This window comes from Gambusia affinis, linkage group LG08 (genome assembly GCF_019740435.1).
Source record: "Gambusia affinis linkage group LG08, SWU_Gaff_1.0, whole genome shotgun sequence".
NCBI lineage: Eukaryota > Metazoa > Chordata > Actinopteri > Cyprinodontiformes > Poeciliidae > Gambusia > Gambusia affinis.
This window is the reverse complement of record NC_057875.1, coordinates 5,961,740-5,985,033: the sequence shown is the minus strand read 5'-3', so window position 1 is coordinate 5,985,033 and position 23,294 is coordinate 5,961,740. Positions and strand designations below refer to the sequence as shown.

Sequence of the window (23,294 nt, the reverse complement as noted above, 5' to 3'; positions counted from 1 at the left end):
AAACTTATGAAACTTTAACACAAACTGCAGGTGTGTGTCTGAACTTTTGGTTAAAACATGTTTGTTTTTCATCCAGTGGATAGAAAATCTAGAAATTTTACTCAAGTCAAAGTAAAAAGTATAGGCGCAATAAAAATACTCTTGAAAGTACATTTTTCTAAAACGTTACTCCACTAAATGTAAACGAGTAAATGTAATTTATCACTCAACTCTGAGTTTACCCATTATTAGTCGCAGACTCTATTTCTAGATGAATAGACATAAAGGTGTTTCTGCTGAATACAAATACACACCACATTTTATTTATTATATTTTTAAAAAATGCAATACATATTTGGTTTATCCCCCCAAATTCAACCCGAAATGCACTCAAACGTTACGTAAACAATGGGATGCGTGATTGGCTGGAATCGCGGGGTGATTAGTAACAACTGGAGAAAACGGAGCGTTTGTTTAGATTTAAATTTACTACTTACTACAACTACATACTTTTTTAAGGCTGTTTTCTCTAACAGCAGGGCTCTCGTTATCTCACTGAATAATAATCAGAGGGTTGTGCATCGAGTGGGAGTTTTCTCGTGGAGAGGGTGGGAAGTTTCTCATCGCTCCTCCAAGGAGAGGAAAGGAAGCAAGAAAAAACAAAAAACAGTTGAGGATTTTTTACGCACGGGGCGGGCCTTTCATTCACCCGGGCTGTGGGTGAGGGGGTCACCTAGTCAGAGACAATCAAAGATGTTTGAGTTTCCATGCGCAGTGACCAGGGAGGTAACACTGCGCGTTATTTACCCCTCCTCCAGCTCCGGCCTCCCACACCAACCCAGGCTTTTAAAGTCACCGCCGGTCCAAAAGAGCAAAACGGAACAAAAACCAAGGAAACGCATTTCTAACGGCCAGCGCTGCTGATGAGATGTGACTTAATTCCGCCGGGAGGAACCGAGGAAAACAAAACAAAACAAACCTGTTGGCGACGATGAATTACTCCAAGGCGCAAATGGTGAGTGTCGACGCTCCCACTCGTGTTTGTTACAGTAACAAAGCAACTGTGGGTTGATGAAGACGTTACGGAGATCAGATTTGAGGTGAGGTTGTCTCTGAAATGCAGGATAATCCAGCTGCTCGGTTCGCGGAGGAAAATTAAACGCGCCGTTTGTAATAGAAACACGGCGCCGGGTGAGATAGTTCATGATTTAGCCGCTGTTTAGCAAAGCGAGACGTTTATCAGGTCAATGAATGCATGAATTCGTGTAAATGATTGTCTGTTTTCATTTATAAGCTTATAAAACTTCAAATTGACTTTAGATTTGCAATAAACCTCCCCCGATGGCTTTGATATTATAGTTGTTTTAAAGTTTTATCTGTTCATTCACCCTCTACAAATGAACCGATCATTATTTTCCAGACCGATACCGATTGTATTTTATTTTAAGATTCACTTTATTTACTTCTCAAGGCTTTTTATAGAAAAATAATAAATATAATCATATGTATTCAACTTGGTTCTAGGTATCAAACACTACAATAGGTGCTATTAATTTTTATGAAGAAAGTTTCTACATAAGGAAACCCTAAAGCTTGCATCGATATGCCCGGTTTGTATTTTTTACTTTTTTTTTTTTTCACAAAAACTAAAACAACCAGAAGCCCATTTGCACCAACCTTTGTTTTAATTCATGAAATCTAATTTGTGGGTGTCATATTGGATGATAAATGTTGCTGGAAACCTTCAAAGTAAAATCAAAACCAGCTAAAAGTGTCGCTGTTATGAGAAGAATAAGATTTTCCTCCAACTTCCTTCCTATGTTTAGCAACATTTCAGACAATAAAATCAGTCAAAATTGGAATCAGAAGGTCAGGCTCTTTTTAAAGATCTGCAATCGGTGCACCCGTATTAATTATTCCTAAAAAACAAACAAACAATCACCAATCAGAGCCAATAAGGAAAAAACTTGACGATTCTAATTCTGGGTTTCCCCCAGTGTATTGTAAGCCTGGCGGGCCACCAGGCTTAGCATTGCTTATTTAAGTCTTTTTAAAATGTCTGCATTTTTTAAGAGTGTTCAGGTATTAATCTTTCAATAACACACAAGTATCAAGGAATATTTTAAAATTTCCTGCCAACTTTAAACATTTTTTAAGTCAAAAACACGACGGGCTGCTGGATGAATGACGGGCCGCCACCGGGCGCTTTCTGGGGGAAACCTTATGATATTTAGCCAACTGATTGGTGCATCAGGTTTCTTAGCTTCTGATAATTTTGTGCTTTTTTTTTTGTTTGTTTTCATCCACAGTCGAACCTTTCTGACGAGGGGAGTCTGCAGCAGTCCGTTCCTGAAGGCGTGAAGCTGGGGCCGGTGATGGAGCAGCTGCAAAGGCACCCAGCAGCCAAACTGGAGATGAACCTGCAGGAGAAACATTTCCTTCAAGCTCAGTTCCTCTTGGCCCATCAGGCTACGGCGGCCCGAGGGCCCGGCGGCTCCAGGCCGGACCCCCTGCTGTGTGGGGAACCGGATGGACCGATCCACCAAACTGCCCTGAACCAGACGGAGCTGAAGCAGGAGAGTAAAGATTCGGACGGAGAACAGCGGGAAATGCTGGAGCCTGAAGAGGGGGATGAGGTGGAGGAAGAGGGAGACGAGAGGAAAATGAGTTTCCAACATATTTCCCACTTCCAGCCGTATTCCACGTCTCTGCCGTCTGCCGCGGAGCAAAAGTCTGAGCCTTCGCCTTCAGCAGTGAAAGAGGAGCAGGAGGAGAAGAACCTGCTGCCTCCTGTGGGTCAGAGCAGCTTCAGGTCGCCCAACGGCCTCGCTGACTGGGGATACGATGAGCTCTTCAAACTGGTAGGCTGCACCCGATTCCAGAGTTAACGACAGTGTTCATATTTTCTACTGGTGCAGATGTCTGTTTGTCCTAAAAAAAAAGTTTCATGAATGTTTTAACCTCTTTAAAGTCAAAACAAACATCTGCAGCTTCTGCTTAGGGCTGAAATTATTAACCGAGCAGATAAGAAAAAAAAGGCCAATTCTTGAAAGAACAACAATCTTTCAGCAGATTATTTTACTTCATGAAAATATATTTACGCATGTTAAAAGTGGAAAAAAACTTGCCGTTGGAACTAGGACTTTTTCATTAATATTAAGGAACTGTTGACTTAAAATGAGCTCCTACATCTGGATAAATTTACTTACGAGTTTGTTTTGTCTTATTTCTAAGACTAGGATATTTGCACTAGAAACGAGAACAAAAATACTTGGTGATATTTTGTATTTTTGCAGTGAAAAATGAGAGCAGAGGTGATTTTCGCTACTGTATTGATGTATTTATGGAAATCATGAATCCAAAGCTAAGTGCTGACGATGGTGATGGTTCCCAGATGTTTTTTGAGAAAAAGGTTTCCTTGCTGTGAATCGTTCCTGATTGGTTGTTCTCTGCGGATTCCCCTTGAAAAGCCTCATGTCAATATAACACATTATGATTAATGAGGCCAGCGGGAGGAGGGACAGCTGGGCTGGTGACTCTCAGCATGAAAATAGCTACTTCTGTTTTCCTTTCTTCTTTTTCCAAGGATTTATTCACAAATTGTTCTCTTTTGACCTTGTTTTCCTTCAGTTTTCACATTTTTAATATGTTTAAAACAGGGAATCCTATCAATGCTTCAGTATTTACCGGTAATTACTAGAAATGCACCAATCAGTTTTCTTTCGGTTGATACCCATGTCTGATTTTCTTTAAGGTTTGAGCCTATAATTTCAATGCAATTGTTTTTAACTGCAAGAAATAAGACTAGATATAAGTCCATAACCTGCGATGTTCTTTAAACCCCAAAGTATTGTATATAGAAATGGATGTCGATGCGTTTTATAGTCTGAAACATGGTGGGAGGTTTTAGTTTTGATGCTTTTAATGAACAATTTCGGATTTAACCAGCTTCCTTGTTGCTGATTAGAATAAAAATGGCCACTTCCGGTCTCTGTTTGTTAAAATAAGTTCAGAAGTAATACTTTTCAGGTATGAAAACAGATTAAGAACACACTTTTTAGTGCCAGCTCTCAAGATTTTGAAAAACCACCATCTGGAATAAACATACTTCCTTAAACATACTGCCTCTTTCTCCATAACTCATGCTTTGATGTATAGTTGGAGATAATCTTGAAACCCTTCTATTTTTGTGAGAGAATTAAAGCTATGGGAACATTTTCTGTGTTTTAAAGACACTGGGAAAAAAGTCTAAAATGGTCAAAATTAAAAATGAGCCGGTCAGACCTCAAAGAAAACCAGAGATCTGAACCGGTGAATCATTTTAATCAGGCTTATGAAAAGAGTGACATTAGATTTTTACTTTTTGTATTAATTCATATCATCCATAAATGAAGATAAATTCATTAGTAACATATTACATACACACATAATCAATATTGATAGATAATACATCCGATAACATGTTCAATAATTCACTGAACTGCGATGCAGAACCGCACTGCATTCTGGGGGATTTAGGCAGAGGAAATACTTTAGCCGCTTAACTTCTCACGGCTAGCTGGGATCAACTGACTCACTCACTTTTTGGTTACCTAGCAACTCGCACATTCTGTGGTTACCTAGCAACAACCTGCTGAGTAACTAACTGCCACAGCAGCAGTTTCAAGTTAAAAATAAGAAACAACAATGTGGAGTGAAAACCGGTAAAAACAGGAAAGGTTGCATCATTTGACTGTATGCCATATATTTAAAACAAAAAACTAGTCAATAATTATCAATATCGACTGATATGAGACACTTATATTGTGATCCGTTTGTAAGCCCCAATTCCTACTTTCAGCACCATTCATTACCCAACATAAGACGTAAATTAAAATCCTTAACCTGACATTGTTAAATGATATCTCTGACAGAGCAAATTAAACAGTTTTCTGACCTGCATGCTGAATGCTATCAAGGCTTCCATGTGTGAAAGCTCTGAGCAATTAACCACAGGCTCTTTGTTAATAGACCAGCAGTTGGTCTCACTGGCTCATCAATAAGTTGGGGGTTGGTTGTTTCGGAAAGGAACGGGATGTTTATCTACCTTCAATGGGTTTTTGCTGGGACGGTCAGCGTCCTTTATTAGAAATTCCAAGTTGAGGCTATTGGCAGAGTCAACAGCAGTTCAACCATAGGAACTCAGTGTGTGTGTGTGTGTGTGTGTGTGTGTGCGTGTGTGTGTGTGTGTGTGTGTGTGTGTGTGTGTGTGTGTGTGTGTGTGTGTGTGTGCGCGCGCGCTTGTTTGTAATACCTTGTGGACCATTTTCTACCAGGTAAAATGGAGCAGTGGTTGTGGGGACCCACTGCTCCTTGTGGGGACCGAAGCTTGGTCCCCACAAGGTGAAATGCTGTTTTTGTGTCGGAGGTCAGGGGCTAGATTTAGGACTAAGATGTGAACTGAATTTTGGATGGGGTTGGAGTTAGATATGTAATGGTTAAGGTAAGAGTAAGATGAATGGAAAGTCCCAACAAAGATAGCCACACAAACGTGTGTGTGGGTGTGTGCGAGCGACGTGGTTTAACTCCTGATAACTGAGAAACAAATTGTATTTATGAGGGTCTATTAAGCACATCCCCTTCTTCAGGATATGTGTAGAAAACACAGTTAAAGTAGCAACAGTCAAGAGGCGATGTGTATTTTACCAAGCAGTTGAATGTTAATAAAAACATGGTTGTCCTAAAGTAAGACTAAATGCTTAATGTTGATCGCTAAAAGTAACATATTAATAAACTGGTTGGCTAAATGATTACCTGGATTAAATGGATGATGGAGTTCAAATGACTGTGGTGATAGGAAAAAGCTTTGACGCACTCAAGTGGAAGTAATGATTAAATAAGGAAGATGTCCGACCTTTACCTCTTTATCTAGCAGTTTTTCAAATGCATTCAACTTTGTTAAAAAAAGGTTTTAACGCTATTTCAAGCATTTTCTGCACACTTGGGAATTAAATGATTTCCAATGTTTCAGATTTTTAATCAGTTGGGTTTTAAATTTAAAATCACTTTATTGATCCCAAAGGGAAATTTACTGTTGTAACTCGTATTAATTAAAAATGTACTTTCAAAGTTATTGTAGATAGTGATGGCTGTTGGCAGGAAATATTTCTTGTAGCAGTCTGTGTTACAGTGAATTTGAAGAATAGAGAATAGTAAAAAAAATGTGATTGGACTATTAATATCTACTTTTGAGAAAGTATTGAATATTGAAAAAAAAATCTATCAGCTATTGATGACGCTGTGCCTGATCCATAAACACGGATCTATTCAGTCTAATTCTATGCTTTGCACTCTGAGCGACGTCATGCTTTATTATTTATTTTACATTATATTTATAATTCTTAATTGCACATTTTTTGTTGCAGCTTATTTTTCACGTTTGAACAATTTAGTCAACCTATTGTTTTTATCAGTTTCAGTTTCTTTTTTGTTTATTTTATGTTATTTTTCTTCAGCTCAGTCTTTTCACGTATTATCTGCCTCATAACAAACTGTCACCACATAATGACAGTTTAAACAAATATGTTTTGTGAAAGATACATTCTGCTCCTCTTTTTTTTAAATGGAGCTCATTTTATTTGATTGAGAATCAACACAAACAGCTTTACTGCCATATTGAGGAAGTATTGAGGAATCTAGCAGGATTGAATCAGTAGGATAAACTTAGAAAAAAATTAGAATAAACCAAACTTTAAAAAAAACAAACAAAAAAAATCAGGATCTTCAAGGTACACTTCAAAAACACAAAATCCTACCAAGTATTTTGGTGTATTTTCTAGTTCAAATATCTTCGTATTGTCCTATTTCAAATGTGACTTAAATGTAACTTTTTAGTGAGATACATGAGCTAGTTTTAAAGTGTAAAAATACTGGCTCCACTGGGAGATTATTTCATTTATAAAATGGGAAAGATGTCTTGTTATAAGTTAAAAAAAATTACCTGTGGAACTAGCCCTTTTTAAGTCAGCATTTTCATTCTAAACAAGCTCCAGTATCTCGAGTATCTTGCTGAAAAGCTACTTGTAGGTTAGTTTTGCCTTATTTCAAGTGTACAAAGATTTTTTTCCCTGGAAACTGGACAAAAATACTTGATAAGACTTTGTGTTTTTGCAGTGTAAAGGTAGACCGGTGGAGTTTTGCTGCATTTCAGTCAGAAAAATCAAACCGTAACAATAAAATCTGGCCACCATGCAGTAAGAAATCAGCTTTTCTGTGGCAATAAGTTGGAGATTTCTTTTGTAGATGCTTTGTTGGTGTGTCTTATAATGACCTGGCCAAAAATAATACTATAAAATGTATAATATTGACTCTCTTTTGACCTTCAAAGCACAACTCAAAACTCGTCTGTTCAAGTTAGCCTTCTCACTTTAATTATGTAGTTATTTTTGTGGTTTTGTGTCTTGTAGCCTTTTTTTTTTACAGTTTTTTTCCCCTCCAGGGGGTCTTTTGTGGGCTCTAGTGTCCCTATATGACAGTAGGCTGACAGGAAAGGGGGAAAGAAAAGGGGGACGACATGCGGCAAATGTCAGCCGGGTCCGGGAATCAAACCCGCGACGAGGACTCAAGGCCTCCAAATGTGGGTTGTGCTATCCCCTACGCCACCACAGCACGCCCCCACTGTTTGTGTTTTTAATGTTGTAAAATGTCATTGGGTGTTTTGCTGTCAAATAAAATCCATTATTATTGTTGTTATTTTTATAAAACTGAGGCTCTCTTTGTCTTCCGGTGGCTTAATCAGGTGCTGTACAGCTGAAGGACATCACTACAAAAGAAAATATTTCTCAAGTGTTAAAAATGTATTGGTATTGGTTTGTTTTGCTAGTTGTGGTTAGCTTGTTTACCTAGCAAAACAATTACAATCTCCTGCTAGTTTCCCAGTTAATGTGGGTCGAGGCTACAAGGTTTGTGGAACCAAACATTTTAAAGTGTAGAAAAACTTCCTAATTGAACAGACGGTAGTTTTTGACCAAATGTTTGCTAACTGTGTGGGGACTAGCCCAAAAACAAAGTGGCCTGTTGGCGTCAGAGGAAATTAACTCTAAGAGGAATGTGGCTGTAAATCTGGGAAACAAGCGACACGTCTGGGTTTATCACAGCGATGCAGCTGCTAATTGTGTGCCAGTGTTTCCAGTTTGAATTGTTTTTACTATAAACACACGAACTAACTGATTAATGGTTCCCAGGCTGAAAATAAATTCTGGTTATTAGCCTCAAATGACATCTTGTTGCCACATTAAACATTAAGTGAGCAGGAATATTTGTATGTAATGCATAATTGCTAAGCAAAGCGCCTTTGAGAAAAGTCTGATGTTATGAATGACCACAAAGGCAATCTTTAGGGGATTTAATTATGTCCAATATAAAAACATGTTTTGTTGTCTGTAACGCATGCTTGTTTTAATCTACAACATGATCATCTAAACGCAGGGATCACCTGTATGCCATTGACATGCTTTAGTCCAACACTGACAAATCTCCAGTAAGGCAGAGAAATCCAGGATTTGTAATGTCGAAACAGGAGCACTGTAATCGAATGAATGCTGTGGAAAAAAAATGCACATTCTGTCGGCTTTCAGTTTTAATGCCTGCATCATAATAAAGCTTTCAGAGCACTTCAGCTAGAAAATGAGCTCTCAGCAGGCTTTTCTGCGCAGTTGCACTCACTCTGCCCTTAGATATTTAACCTTTAATGTCTTGCTGGTTTCTTGAAGGGGGGATGGTGATTGAGGAATAACACATGTCACTTTAAACTTCCCAAAGAATCTGATTAGTTTAATCTCCCTCTGCTTTGGGCACTAAAGGCTCAATTCGGATGCTTTCAAGGTTTTGCTTTTTGGTTGTTGTTTTTTAAATTTTGCGGTTGAAGCGAGACGTGGGTAGAAGAAAATGTACTCAACATTAAATGCACTACTTCAACATATTTTTATTCAAGTAAAAGTAAATTATAGACATCTAAGAAATTACGCAAGTCAGAGTAAAAAGGTACTGGGTAAAAAGTCTACTCAAGTATTGATCAAATTATCAGTCACTTAATACACGTGTCAAACTGGAGGCCCAAGGGCCAAATCTGGCCCGCCGTAGCTTTTTATGTGGCCCTCTAGTTTCCAAATTACATCAGTTAAGTCCCTCCAGTTTTTCACACATCTGCAAAATTCACACAAAATCAACAAATCCCCACATTTCTTTCTGATTTTACTGCAAAATGTTGTCAAAATTGGTATAAAATTTGGGCTGAAGTGACTGCTGCCTCAGCCTTACCTGGTGTCAAGTTAGTCTGTGTCCAATAAAGCTCAAATATCATAAAAAGTCCTTACAAATATTTCTAAATTAGCACCACGTAATATGCAATTTTGATTGCAAAAAACCCCCAAAAACAATCACAAAAATCTGGCACAGCCGGCCCTTTAAGAATATTAAAATTTTTGATATGACCAAAAATGAAGTTGAGTTTCACACCCCTGACTTAATACTTAAAAATTACATAATCAGATGGACCAAAATATGAAGATAAGTGGAAATTTTGGTATTCTAAGGACAAAATGAGAAAAAGGTTTGTTTTTCTTTCAATATAAAACCTATGAAACTTTAACAAAAACTCCAGGTGTGTGTTTGCGTGTGGTGAATGTTTTGGTTAAAATGTGTTTGTTTTTCATTCAGTGGGTAGAGAAAACAGAATCGGAGAAACTGGAATAGTTTGTGTTTGGATAATTTTTCTTTTCATGATGTTTTTAAGATGTTGAACTAGTTGATTTGAATTTGGGTTTAATTTTGGGTTCAGAGGAATACCATTATGACTCGAAGGATTTTTTATTGACAGTCCCATCCTGTAAACAGTGCCTTGGCTTCTCTTCATGTTATTTAAATTCAATGTTCCCGCTGCAGGTCTCTGGGTTCAGACGCATCTTTAGGCAGCAGGAAAGGATTTAATAGACTTCCAAGGCGGTGAAACCAGAATGTAAAAACTGGTTTTAACATGCCTTCCCTTTAGCTCTCCCCTCTTTGGCTTTGTTTTTTATTTTTTTGTTTTGAGGTGTTGTCATGTGATACGTCTGATGGCAACCACACCCACTCACCCGAATGTTTCACAGGCGCACTTCAGTAAATGTAAAGACTCTTTCAAACTGGTGAGAAACTGGTGGCATCTGGTAAGAGTCTGAATAATTAGTGTCAACAAAAAAAAAAAAAAAAAACACATCTACCTACTGCAGTAATTTGCTTTGATCACAGTTTGAATGAGGCGTAATTATTACTTGTAGACAAACAGAAATTGACTGATCTACCAACACAAAGTGGAATCTGGTCTGGTCTCTGTGAAACATCAGAGTAGATATTAAAAGTATCCCAGGTTTCAACATAAATCCTTTCAGGTGTTCCATCTTACAAACATCTTTCCAAAGTTTGGGAAATTTGTGTTTAAGATTCCTCAAATGCACGATTATGAGCCTTAGTGGTTACTTAAAGGAAAATGGTTGAGGCATTTTCTTTAGTATATAATTGTTCATTATATATTAGATATATTGAAGTTCATCTAATATTTTTGAAAGGACCTCAGGCAGTATTGCTGAATGAACAGAATCAGTTCACTTACAACTCATTAGAACAACAATCTTTTTGAGAGAAAATGTAAAAAATTAAAAGTACATGTTTGCATAAGTGTATGCTGACTGGAAAGATGTTCACACGTCACTCTTTCTAAGTAAAGTCTCTGTCTTTACTTTTGCCACAAGTCAGAGTTCAGTCTCGAGTCTCTTAACGTCTGAAATAAACATTTTCTCCTCAAATTCACATCTGGTTCACCTTTGACCCGGAGTCGCTGCAGGTTAGGAATCCAAACTTAACCTGTTTGTCCTCAAGCCTCAGATACCGACTTACTTTCACTCTAGATTACATCAGATAAAACCAGATTTTTATTCCCTCAGCTGGTCGTGATGCTCTCTCTCTCTCGTTTTAATTTGCATGGTCGTTCATACTACTAACAGCAATCAGATTTCTGTAGATTTACGACCCCAAAACGACACACATGCACTGAAGGAGAACATTGATGTCACACAGCGCAGTGGCGCTCTGTTTATGGAAATAATAATGGACGGAGCCGTTTATGGATCGATTTTATATTATTCAGCTAATTAAAAGAAAACACAACCAATAGAAATGGTTTTTGTGGCGCACTGAATGGGAATCTGTTTAGATGTGTAGTCGGAGCCACGGTGGATTATGATGTGATGCGTTTCAGTAACAGACTTATTTCAGAATCTTGAGTTTCTGACATTGTTTTCGTCTGGATTTACAGTTTCTGGCTTTTTCTGGTGCAGAATTGACGCATGTCTCACATCAGGGACGTAAATGTCGGATAAAATGCAGCAGGACCATTCAGACTGCAGACGCTTTGAAAGAAATCAGATGTGTATCCAAATTATTACCACATTTAAAAGTCCATGTCACTCGCTCCTAGATGTAACACTGCAAAAATGCAAAATCTTACCAATTATTTCTGCAAATATCTCAGCACACATGACAACTAACTTGAAAGTAACTTTTTAGAAAAAGACTTGGAGGCTTGTTTTAAGTAAATAATCCCTTAATACTGATGGAAAAAGTACTAGTTTCATTGGCAGATTATTTCACTTAAAAGTAAAATTTTTTCCATGTTTTAGGTTAATTTATCTGCTGGTGGAACAAGTACTTTTTTTAAAATCAATTTTAAAGAATTATTTACTTACAACAGTCCTCCATGTCTTTTTCTAAAAAGTTACTTTTAAGTTAGTTGTTCTGTGTGCTGAGATATTTGCAGAATTACTTGGTAAGATTTTGCATTTTGCAGTGTTACATCTAGGAGTGAGTGACATGGACTTTTATATGTGAATGTTTAGAAAATCCTTAATACTCTTTGCCTGTTTGATATTATTTTACAGTCAGATCATTTTTTACGTTGGCAAGCTCTGTACAGACCATACCTTTTATTTTAAGATGTCAACCAGAACATCAGACCTTTATTTGGGATTATTCAGAACTACTTTACATGATGGTAGGCGAGTACTGACTAATATTTAACATGAGTTTGAATGTGGTGGTTGATAAGCAAACATAAGTTTGCATGACTGGAAAGATTGTTTCTATAACCAGATCTCTTCAGCATTTGCACCTCAGACTTCCAGCTTTGTGGTGAAATGCTCCGACTGCAGCTGAAAAAGTGATGAACAGGAAACTAGACCTGCTGCGTTGCTCTGACTTAGCAATTAGCTCATGTTGAAGTTTTAGGAGTAAAGATGGCCGGATGTGAAGTAGCGGCTTTCAGCATGAAACGGCAGCACTCTGTTTGTAAGGATGGGGTTTTCATACAGTTATAAACTGAGGAGGTTTAATCATTTATAGTTTGCAGCAGGTTTTAGCTTTGGTTTATGATGAAGTAAGCTGGACTGGAAAATACTAGAATGATCTATTAAAAGATGCTTTGAGCTGGAGGCTGCACTGAAGAATCTAAAGCTGATTGTGCAACGAAAGAAATCACACAAGCTTTTTCTCTGCAAAGTGTAATTATTAAACAATCCCACATTAAACAGTTCCAGAAATTATTGATGGTAATATATATTCACCTTCCTAAAAAAATAACCCTTTTCTTTTTTTTTGGGCCTAAATTATCTTTTGGCAATAAAAATATGGTGATATTTTATTTTATTCTTTTGCAATAATCACTTTTGGCAAAACAATTAGTTGGGCCATTATTTCAGGAAGGTGACGGAAGTTGTTGCTGTATAAAATAAAGTATTATTTTATAAAGAACTCTCCACACTGGCACTGGGAGACATTTCAAATATCCAAAATAGAAACACAATAAGTAAAAATGAAATAAGAACCACACAAAACCAAAACATAAATAAAATAGATTATGAATATTTGTCAACAAATTTGCTCTTTAAAAAGTAATAATAATTAGAATGGAAATTATAAAGCTCATTTTATTTTATCATTATTTATGTCTACAAGGAATATTTTGGTTTTATTAATATTTTTTCAATACTTTCATTCTGCATAATTTTCCCTAATTCCACTTTTAATGCTTTAATTTGACACATAAAATTAGCTGCTGGTTGTTTGTGATCCTGATCGCTAACGAGGTCTAACTTGCAGTCAGGTGTTTCAATTAAGCAGGCAGGATTGGGGCCCCTACCTATAAATAAAGGCACACCAATTCATCAGCTCCAAACTACAAAGGTTGTTTGATGTGGAAATGCCTCAATCAAATCAGCTTTCAGAAGACATCAGGAGAAGGATCGTAGATCTGCACAGTTCAGGGAAAGGTTACAAGAGGATCTCTAAAGAGCTGGCTGTTCATCTTTCCACTATCAGAAAAATTATCTACAAATGGAGGAAGTTCAGAACAGTTTCCACTCTGCCCAGGAGCGGGCGTCCCCCGAAAAACGCACCGGAAGGACGATGTGCCGTCCGAAAAGAGGTGGAAAAGGAAGTTTGAATTATCAGAACTTAATGTGTCAGAAGAAAAGCATTACACTGCAAAAACACAAAGTCTTACCAAGTATTTTTTAGTCTCATTTCTAGTGCAAATATCTTATTCCACTTGAAATAAGACAAACTAACTTACAAGCAACTTTTCAGCAAGATTTAGGAGCTTTTTTTTAAGTAAATAATTCCTTAATGTTAAAGAAAAAGTGCTAGTTCCACTGGCAGATTATTTCACTTATAACATGATATTTTTCCCAAATTATAAGTGAAATACTAGAACTTTTCTTCAGTATTAAGGAATTATTGACTTAAAACAAGCTGCTATATCTGCTGAAAGGTTACTGGTAAATTAGTTTAGTCTTATTTCAAGTAAACTAAGATATTTACACTACAAACTAGACAAAAATACTTGGTAAGGTTTTGTGTGTTTGCAGTGAAGTAAACAGACCAGATACATTTTCTTATAACAAGACAATTTCCTCATGTTTTAAGTGAAATAATCTGCCAATGGAACTAGTTTTTAAAAAAATCAATATTGAGGAATTATTTACCTAAAACCAGCTCATAAATCTCACTGATAAGTTACTTGTAAGTTAGTTTTGTGTTACTTCATGTGGTACTAAGATATTTGGAAAGAAACTAGACAAAAAATACTTTGTAAGATGTTTAACTATGAGGCTGAATCTGCAGAAAATAAATCAGGTTTCCAATAAATCTGGACAGTTTTTGCACATTAAAAAAATAGATAACATTATCTCAATTCATATTGTGGTGAGTTTTTGTTTGTCCTGTCTGCTTCTCTAAAATTTGCTGGAAGTGAACTTCCAAACCGGCAGGTAATAAAATGAAGTCTGTGTGTCTGCAGAGAGGAAGCGGCGTCTGGACGGAGGAATCTGACGGAGCAAAAGCGAGAGGAGAGCCGTCTAGAGACTTTGCCAAGGTTGGACGGTGTAGGAAATAAAATAATATAAAAATATATATATTAAAAAAAATAACCCCACTGTGTTTAACAGTTTGTTTTTTTCTGTTGCAGCTCTACGAACTGGATAACGATCCCCAACGGAAGGAGTTTCTTGATGAGCTCTTTGTCTTCATGCAGAAACGGGGTAATTTACTAGGAAGTCTCTATACTATCGGATTTTTAAAAAAATGCTATTCCTTCTTATGCAAAAGTACTCAAACCCCTTCAAGCATTTTCTCACATTGCAACCATAAACGTCAATCTGTATTTACTTAAATAATCCCTTTTTGTTCCTCACTTCCTGCTTTTTAGATCTAAAAACCTAATTTTATGTCTGTTAATCTTTACAAAAGAGCATCTGCAAATATAAACTTTTAAGTCTTCCAACAGATTCTAGGTTCTATTTAGTCTGGGCTTTGACTGGGCCATTGTGACACTTTGATATGCTTTGATCTAAAACATTTTGAATGCTGATTTAACAAATGCATGCCATACTTTTAAGTTTTAAGTTGTGTAAAAGTTGAATAATTATGTAGCATTATTCTCAGTCCACTTCACTTTATGTTTGTCTATAAATATAAAGTAAAATGCATTTAAGTTTGTGAATAATTAAAATGAGGAAAAGTTCAAACTCTGTAAATATTTCTAAAAAATTATTATTAGCTAATTTAAAAATTGGAGCTGTGGTCTGAGTTTGTTGCATGTGTTCAGTTTAAGCACAAACTAGTTGTATTTCTGCAGCTGTGTTTTAGTCTCCTCCTTTAATTGGCTTTGCTCCAAATCAGAAATGGAGGATTTAGCTGTCAACCAGTGTGACTTGCAGACCCGGTTGGTTCCACCAGCCCTCCTCCCCCTGTAATCAAATGAACAAAAGCTGCTGCTCCCCACCCCCATCAATCTCAAATGAGCTTCATTGTTGAGTCAATCGACATGGATTACACAAGCTAAACCTCATTACCTAACACCGACCTAACGCCCTCAGGTGTGGAAGTCAGAAAATGTTCTCATCCTGTCCGCTTGAGCCGCTCTTGTTAATAGTCTATGAAGTCACACTGCATGCAGGCAGAAGTCACACAAATCCATTTATTTTTTTTACCTCAACGTGACCTGCACCTGATCTTTTCATGACTGTCTGGACAACAGATCAGATTTTTTCGAATGCAATCTGAAATTTGATGTGTGATATTTTCAAATATGACCTAAGTCTGAACAGCTATGATGCATTCGACAAGCCTGAACGCTTCCTGAATCTATTTCTAGAGATATGGTAACTTTTGGAGTGTTACTGAAAAACAAACAAACAAAAAATAGAACTTTCTTGTAATCTGATATTCTGTCTGGCAACATTCTTTATTCATAAACAAAGAGTGCTAAGATCATCCCGAGTTTTAATTTTTTTTATCTGAATTCAAGTTATAGTTGAAATATCTGAAATGTGTTGAAAATTGTGAACACCTGACTGAAATATGAATGGAATAGCCCACTAATGCATGTTAATCCTAAAGTATTAATCCCTTTGTTGTAGTTTTATTAATATTTTTTATTATCAGTTTTGCTTTTGTATTCTCATTTCTAAGTCTGCCTCTGCTATGCCCTCTATAAAGTCACACTATTGTAAATTACCTTATTTTTTGTGCTTATTTTGATTAAGTAAAGTTGCACAAAGAAAAAGATAATTCGACCTAAATTCTCGATGAAAGTCACTATTCTGCGCACCGGAAGCGGGAAGAAAAACGTCAACCATGGCGGACGATAATGTGGATTAAGTTGTTAATGTGCTGGCTCCGGTCGGACAACAACTTTAGAAATCGTAAGCTATGCTCCGCCGTTAGCGTCCACATTTACTTCCGCAAACACTGGGCACGCTCTCTGTGACGTCATTGCGCACTCTACTGCGCATGCGGGACACTTCCGGGCAGTTTGCGGTTAATAGGAGAGATCACATACAAGACACATATATTCCAACGACCTCAGAAATAAAAATGGGATTTAACAGAAAATCGGATTTGGGTCACTTCCGGCTGCAGTGGTAGCCTAACAGAACCTTCATGGTTAGTCTCTATTAACGTGGTTTTGTCTTACATCCGTTCCTTTCCGTGTGCAGGAACTCCTGTGAACCGCATTCCCATCATGGCGAAACAGGTGCTGGACCTTTACAGGCTTTACAAGCTGGTGACGGAGAAGGGAGGACTGGTGGAGGTCATTAACAAGAAGATTTGGAGGGAAATCACCAAAGGCCTCAATCTGCCAACCTCCATCACCAGCGCAGCCTTCACCCTGCGCACGCAGTACGTCTTCAATTTTAACGCAAACACCCGAGGCTGCGTTGCTGAAACACAACAAGACAAAAGAATTATATTCATAATGAGGAGATACAGAAGCGCTTATGAAAGAACTGCTTGTTCAGTTTGAATTAAGTTCTAAATATTCTTAAAGGAAGCTGGGTAATTAATTGATGTTTATTTGGTATAAAACTCTACCAGCTTTTTTGCCTTACAAAAGTATTTATATCCTATAAAATAACCTACAAATACCCCACAAAGTTTGTTGGAAGATAAATTGTCCCAGTATTGTTGTCATAACATTGTTTTTGAGGCCATTTTCAAGCAATATTTCAATAACAGGAATTGCTCCTAAAGATCAATAAACTATAATTTTGTAAAGAACACTTAACACAGGAAGTGGAGGATATTTTAAATATCCAAAAGAAAACACAATAACAAAAAATATTAAATAATAATCGATATAAAAACTATATGTGTTTGAAATGATAATGAAGTCTCTGTAAGCAGAATGCCTTGCAAAAATATTAATCATCTGAATTTATTGAGCTCATTTTAATTTATTGTGTGATTAAATCCTTTTTGCAATGGCTTGATTACAACCAGAGATTATATAGCTCTTCCTTTCCTTTTCTTTGAAACATACAGAAATACTTTGATGTAAAGGCTGAGCACATTAACTCTCAGAGCAAACTCCTGAATCTTCTTTTGTTAAAGATTAAGAATTATTTTTTATTCAAATCACCTTTTGTTGTTTAATGACACCAGTCTTTGTCTTTCTTAAATGGCTAGGAAAGCTATTTTGATTAGTTTTGGATTAACTATTTAATTGATTGATTGCAGAATAAGATTTTTTTGAAATGTTGAAACTAAATCTCTGGCACTAAAGGAGATTTGTGTTGAACCTATTTACAAACAATGGGTGTTATTTTTTTATGCTTAATGCACATATACTGTATAGTACATTTTTTGGCTTATTTTACTCATCTGAAAATATTGCTCATTCAGAAATTGGTCTATTTTAAATTTGTGGTCTCCAGTCAACAATCAATCAATTACTAAATTAGGTGACGGTTATTTCAATAATCAGTTAATCATGATTGATAATGATGTTTTCTTTTATTGATGTTGTTTTTTTTCTGTTTTAATAGATCTATATGTGCTGTGTTCTGTCCTGTGAATTGTATAGTTGGTTGTCTTAAAACAAGATAAAATTTAGCCATTGGGTTAATTTCTGCATGTTTACACAGCTATAAATTGTTGATTAATGTTGATTAATGTGCACTGTCCTGATCAGATAAATTAAGTTAATCCGATTAATCATTTCACCCCTGATTAAATTAGAAAACTGTTGAAATTGTAAATGAGAGTGAATTATCCCTGACGTTTTACACATTAAATGCTTTTGTAAATAAGTTTTTATTGAGATAGGTTTCTTGTGAAACGTCTCCCTGCAGGTATATGAAATACCTGTATCCGTTTGAGTGTGCTAAGAAAGGTCTGAGCTCTCCGGGCGAGCTGCAGGCAGCGATCGACAGCAACCGCCGAGAGGGACGCCGTCCCAGCTACAACAGCACCCTCTACCGCTACTCTCCTTCCCAGACCTCGGCCCCACATTCCCTCCTGCCCTCACCGACCGTGCACTCACCCCCGACTGCTCACAACGGCATCAACATGAGCCTGTCTGCCAGTTCAATTTTAAAACGAAGCACAGGTAGGGCAGGAGGTACCGAACAGAATACTGGTTTGATGTGAAACAATGAGGATAGGAAATGTTTTTGGAACCTTATTTATGTCAATCAGCACTGCAAAAACACAAAATCCTACCGAGTAATTTTGGTCTAATTTTTAGTGCACATATCTTAGTTTGTTGTACTTTTCAGCAAGATATAAAGGCTTCTTTTAAGTAAATAATTCCTTAATATTGATGAAAAGGTGTTTTTTCCATTAGATTATTTCACTTATAACAAGACTTTTACCCATGATGTAAGTTCATTTTTCTGCCAATAGAACCAGCCCTTTTTCATCAATGTTTAGGAATTATTTACTTAAAACAAGCTTCTATATCTTGCTGAAAAGTTACTTTTAAGTTAGTTTGTATTATTTCAAGCGTAGTAAAATATTTGTATTAAAAACTAGACCAGAATTACTTGGTAAGATTTTGTGTTTTTGAATTGTGTTGCTAAAAATGGAAAAAGTAAGTTGCTTAGCCTGGTGGGAGGCCAAGTTAAGCCTGGTGGTCCACCAGGCTTATAAACCAGTATGTAAATTCTGGATGTAAATAAACTAAACGAGTGAGTTAGCCTGAGTAATTCCAGAAACGTTTTTCTTTCTTTTTTTTCCTTCAACCAGATGAGAACTCAACACCAGTCATATCCAGGCTGCCGATGGCTCTGGGCCACCAGCAGCAGCAGCAGCATCATCATCATCAGCTCACACAGCCCGCCACATTAGAGCATCTCAGGGAGAGGCTGGATCGACCAGCCGACGGTCCGGAGAAGAAAATGATGCGGCTTGCGGAGGAGCAGCAGCGTCTCGTGCAGCAGGCGCTGCAGCAGAACCTGCTGGCGATGGCGTCCCACTTCAACCCCGTGAGCCTGAAGCTCAACGACGGGCATGGTGCGTCACTTCTGCTGCTGCTTCCTCACCTCAGCCGATTAGGGCTGCAGAGAGCAGCGATTATTTTAGTAATAGATTGTTCTGTTGATTAATCAGATTTTTTTTAAATGATGGGCACTTTCTGCAGATTTTGTATTCATTTGTATTCTTTATTAGAGATGCATAAGACAATGCAAATAAGTATTAATTTCATTTTTAAATATGAAAATAAACATTTTATTGCCTAAAACACAATAACGTAGTATTCCTGTAGTGAACGCTTGATCATTGTATCAAAGATGCATCTGCAGCTAAGAAAATACTTTTACCATCAACATATAATAAAAGCTCAAGCCTTTCTGCTTGACTTCACATCAACACTGTTTTGTGCTATTGAATTTATTTTTTTACATTTAGTTTCTTTGTGTAACCGATTAACAACTGGGCAGAATTTGTATCAGATAAAGCTAAAATGCCACCTGAGAAGTTCAGAGAAGAACATATTTACAGAAATATATCTATATATAGATATATCTTTATAGATATAGATCTATATCTATATATATATATATATATATATATATAGAGTACAGTTTTGGCTTAATTACTGACCCTAATATGTTGTTCTTTCTGCAAATAAGCTGTATTTAAGCCTGTATACACCAGTTAATGATGAACCAAATTAGTTGATTATTCCAATTAATCAATAAATCACGATTAATTGTTTTGGATAACAATGTGGAAGGACTGCTATTAACTGGCTTCTTTGGGTTGCAGAAAAGAAAAAGGATTTGTCTCTCAGCATCTCTACCAACGGACCAGCTAGTATCGGTGTATCTGTGGAGGTCAACGGAACAGTTTACTCAGGTCAGTTAAATATCGCACTGCGCTGGCAAAACTACTCATCCACCATGAGTTTTTTAATTCATGTCACAATTAGACATAAATAACTAGAGATATTAATTTCTGTGTCAGTCCTGATATTGAAAAAAAATCTATATTGTGTATTGGTGACGATGTTGCCGTCCGTAAAGTCAGATCTATTCAGTCTAATTCTGTGCTGAGTGACGTCATGCTTTATTATTTATTTTACATTGTTTCTAGAATTTGTGAAGCATTTGAGAGAAAGTTTGTTGCAGTTTTTACATGTTTGATTAACATATTGTTTGTCAGTTTCATGTTCTCTATTGTTTATTTTTGATCAACTTTTATACTCCTAATTGCCCTCACTGAACAGCTAAGAGTTGTTTTGTTTTTACATGCTTGATTAAGCTTGTGTATTTAAGTGTGCTGTACTGGCGCAGAGTCATCAAATAACTTTGCTATTCAGTACATTTATGTCTGTGTTTGAGTCAACCAGATCTATTTTTCTGTATCGATCGATAATAAGCCTCAGATATCAGTATCAGAAGTGAAACAAAGTGGATCCCTGGTTACAACCACATAATTTTAATGTGTTGCACCAACACATTGTGTCACATGCCTCAAGTTAGGACACATGGTTTTCAGTTGAAAGGTTGAACACCATGTACAGCGTTTCCCCCAGTGTATTATAAGCCTGGCGGGCCACCAGGCTGTACTTGCACCCTGCCAGGCTACGTCTTATTTTAAATAAGTTTTTTTTTAACACACCAGTAAGAGTGACAGGGAAAACAGATTAATCTACTATTGAGAATAAATAATTCTATGTTTTCCTTCCATCTCTTTTCGCTAGTTGTAAAGCTAAAGGAAATGACATGTTAGGAAACGCCTTCACAGCTAAGGACAGAGGATATGACACACTATGGAACGCCCTCTTTGAGGCGCAGCTTAGATGGAGGCTAACGAAGGGAATGGAAAATATTTGTTTGATGCCATTTTGTCTGCTGGCTCCTAAAGGTGGCATGTCAGAATGGACCAGCTGTATTTTGGTATTAATAAAGGAAATTCATGAATTCAACTCGCTGACTCTTCTTCAGCCTCGCACATCAAGAACTCGGCATGCAGAACGGATCATTCTCCGCACTACATTTATGGTTGACGCGTTGAACTGGGCATTTCTGCACCGACCTGAGAGCCTCACAAGCTATTATTTCCAAATTATGAAGCCGTGCATCTCCAAATTTATTTTTTAACACAAAAACATGGTGGACTGCCCTGGTGTCCCTACCACTGAGCTTAACAGATTTTCTGGGGGAAACACTGCATGTGCCATTTTTCTTAAAATTATTTCCAAAAAATTTTTGTCTATTGCATAAAATCCCAATTAAATACATTGATGTTTGTGGGCTGGGAATGCTGCTGCTGGGCAGTGTAAGCTGCTGTTTAGGGCTAATTATTTAGTAGTATTTGCACTGATTGATGAGAGTTGATTGTGTCGTCTTATCTCTGTGCTGCAGGGACCCTGTTAGCCCAGAAGACCTCCGGTCCCGTGTCGTCACAGACCGTAACTCCAGCAGGAACCAGCGGCTTCAGCGCCCTCTCCTGCTCTCGCAGTCCATCCTTTTCGTCTTCCACCTCCTCTAAGGGACCAAATTAAAGATTTTAAAATCTGTCTCTGATGCACCTAATATGCCTCTGGTACTTACAAAGTGGGCACTTCAGGGAAAAATAATGTCACACACAAAAAAAGTCTCTTTTTTCCACTTAATCACTTTTAATTTACTCTGATAGTCTTTCAAACTGGACTATATCATTTGAAACCTTCACATAAATATGGATTCATATCAGTTTACTGTACCTGTCAGGAATATTTTCTTTTTTAGGAACTTGACAGGAATTGCAGAACACAGTGAACATCCTTAATGGACTCTGCTTGGGTTTCAGTGACACCAATAATTTCTACTTCTTAAATTTCTTTGCATAATAATCTGAATGTAGTTGCTAAAGTGTAGCTAGCAGAGACCATGAAGCCTTAGCTTGGTGACTTGGCGTCTGTCTTTAACTGTTTTTGCTGATGCCTTTTGTAATTATTCAAGTTAACTTGACTGATGCGTTATGCTTTTCATCAAGGATTTCAGGGAATATACAAGAAAATGCTTTCTCAGAAACTGTCAGAAGAAGAAAGTGTGCAGAGTGGATGAATCTATTTGCTGTTTTTTTTGTTATTATTTAATCATTTAGATTTAGTTTTAAACATTTATTTCCTGTTGGCTGTGAAAGTGAGACTTGTGTTGAAGCAGGGAACTATTTGTAATGCTGAAGTGGCGCAACGTTTACCTCAGTCGTCTTCCCATGTTAAGTTTCTCAGACTTGTTCTTTATCTGCTAATGAATTGCTGTTTGTACAAAAAGCAGAGAATGTATGGTTGATGACTTCCTGTTCTGGACAGGCGAACACTGACACATTGCTACCTCATTCTACTCGAAATATGCAACATGTTCCTTTAGCTGCGAGCTAAAAATAATCTGGATGTGGACAATCAAGTAGACATATCTCTGCTGCTGCTGTGACTTTGGTATTTACCTCTGTGCTGGTTCTGAGTTTCATTCTTTGTTTGGATGGGCAGCCATGAGAAATAAAACAGAGATTCGTGGTGTTGGAAAAACTTTGGAAAGCAGCTGGAGATGGTGTATTTATTCTGTTAAATTCAATCTTAGCTACGTTCACATTGAAACCTGAAGTGACCCAATTTCGGGTCCTGCGACCTGTGTCTTATTTTTTCATGGCAGTCTGAACAACAGATCGGATTTCTTTGAATGCGATCCAGACCACTTGGACATCCGATACGCATCTGATTTTTATGTGATCCGAATCTGAACGTCCAGGTCACGTTCATCCGACATGAACGTCATCGATACTTGACAAACGTCACTGTTCTGCGTCCTGATAAGAAAATCAACTATGGCGGACAATAATGGAGATTAAGTTGTTAATGTGCTGGCTCCGGTCAGAAAATAACTTAAAAGTAAGCCATGCTCCACTGTTATTTTAATTTTTTGTATTAAACACTTTGAACAAATTGTACAAGATCACGCGGCATGTACATACATAAA

The 23,294-nt window shown here is 37.1% G+C and overlaps 1 protein-coding gene across 2 annotated transcripts; it reads left to right on the top strand.

The window, feature by feature from the left end:
* Positions 1-458: 458 nt before the first annotated feature.
* Positions 459-22,855, top strand: LOC122836238 (AT-rich interactive domain-containing protein 3B-like). 2 transcript variants are annotated; one of them, XM_044126042.1, is made up of 9 exons: positions 459-994; positions 2,289-2,840; positions 14,345-14,419; positions 14,513-14,585; positions 16,545-16,728; positions 18,180-18,436; positions 19,075-19,341; positions 20,098-20,187; positions 21,699-21,853. In XM_044126042.1, the coding sequence occupies exons 1-9, from the start codon at positions 971-973 to the stop codon at positions 21,836-21,838; spliced, it is 1,662 nt and encodes a 553-aa protein (XP_043981977.1). In that variant the 5' UTR covers positions 459-970; the 3' UTR covers positions 21,839-21,853. The 2 variants fall into 2 exon arrangements, with proteins under 2 accessions (XP_043981977.1, XP_043981978.1); XM_044126043.1 differs by having other exon boundaries at positions 992-1,079; positions 21,699-22,855.
* Positions 22,856-23,294: the final 439 nt, after the last annotated feature.

What these genes read in the sequence shown, in the direction of transcription:
- LOC122836238 (XM_044126042.1), top strand. Translation starts at nt 971, where the DNA reads ATGAATTACTCCAAGGCGCAAATG. An exon ending in ATTACTCCAAGGCGCAAATG is followed by an intron (nt 995 to 2,288) that starts GTGAGTGTCGAC and finishes TTTCATCCACAG; the next exon opens with TCGAACCTTTCTGACGAGGG. An exon ending in GCCTTCACCCTGCGCACGCA is followed by an intron (nt 16,729 to 18,179) that starts GTACGTCTTCAA and finishes GTCTCCCTGCAG; the next exon opens with GTATATGAAATACCTGTATC.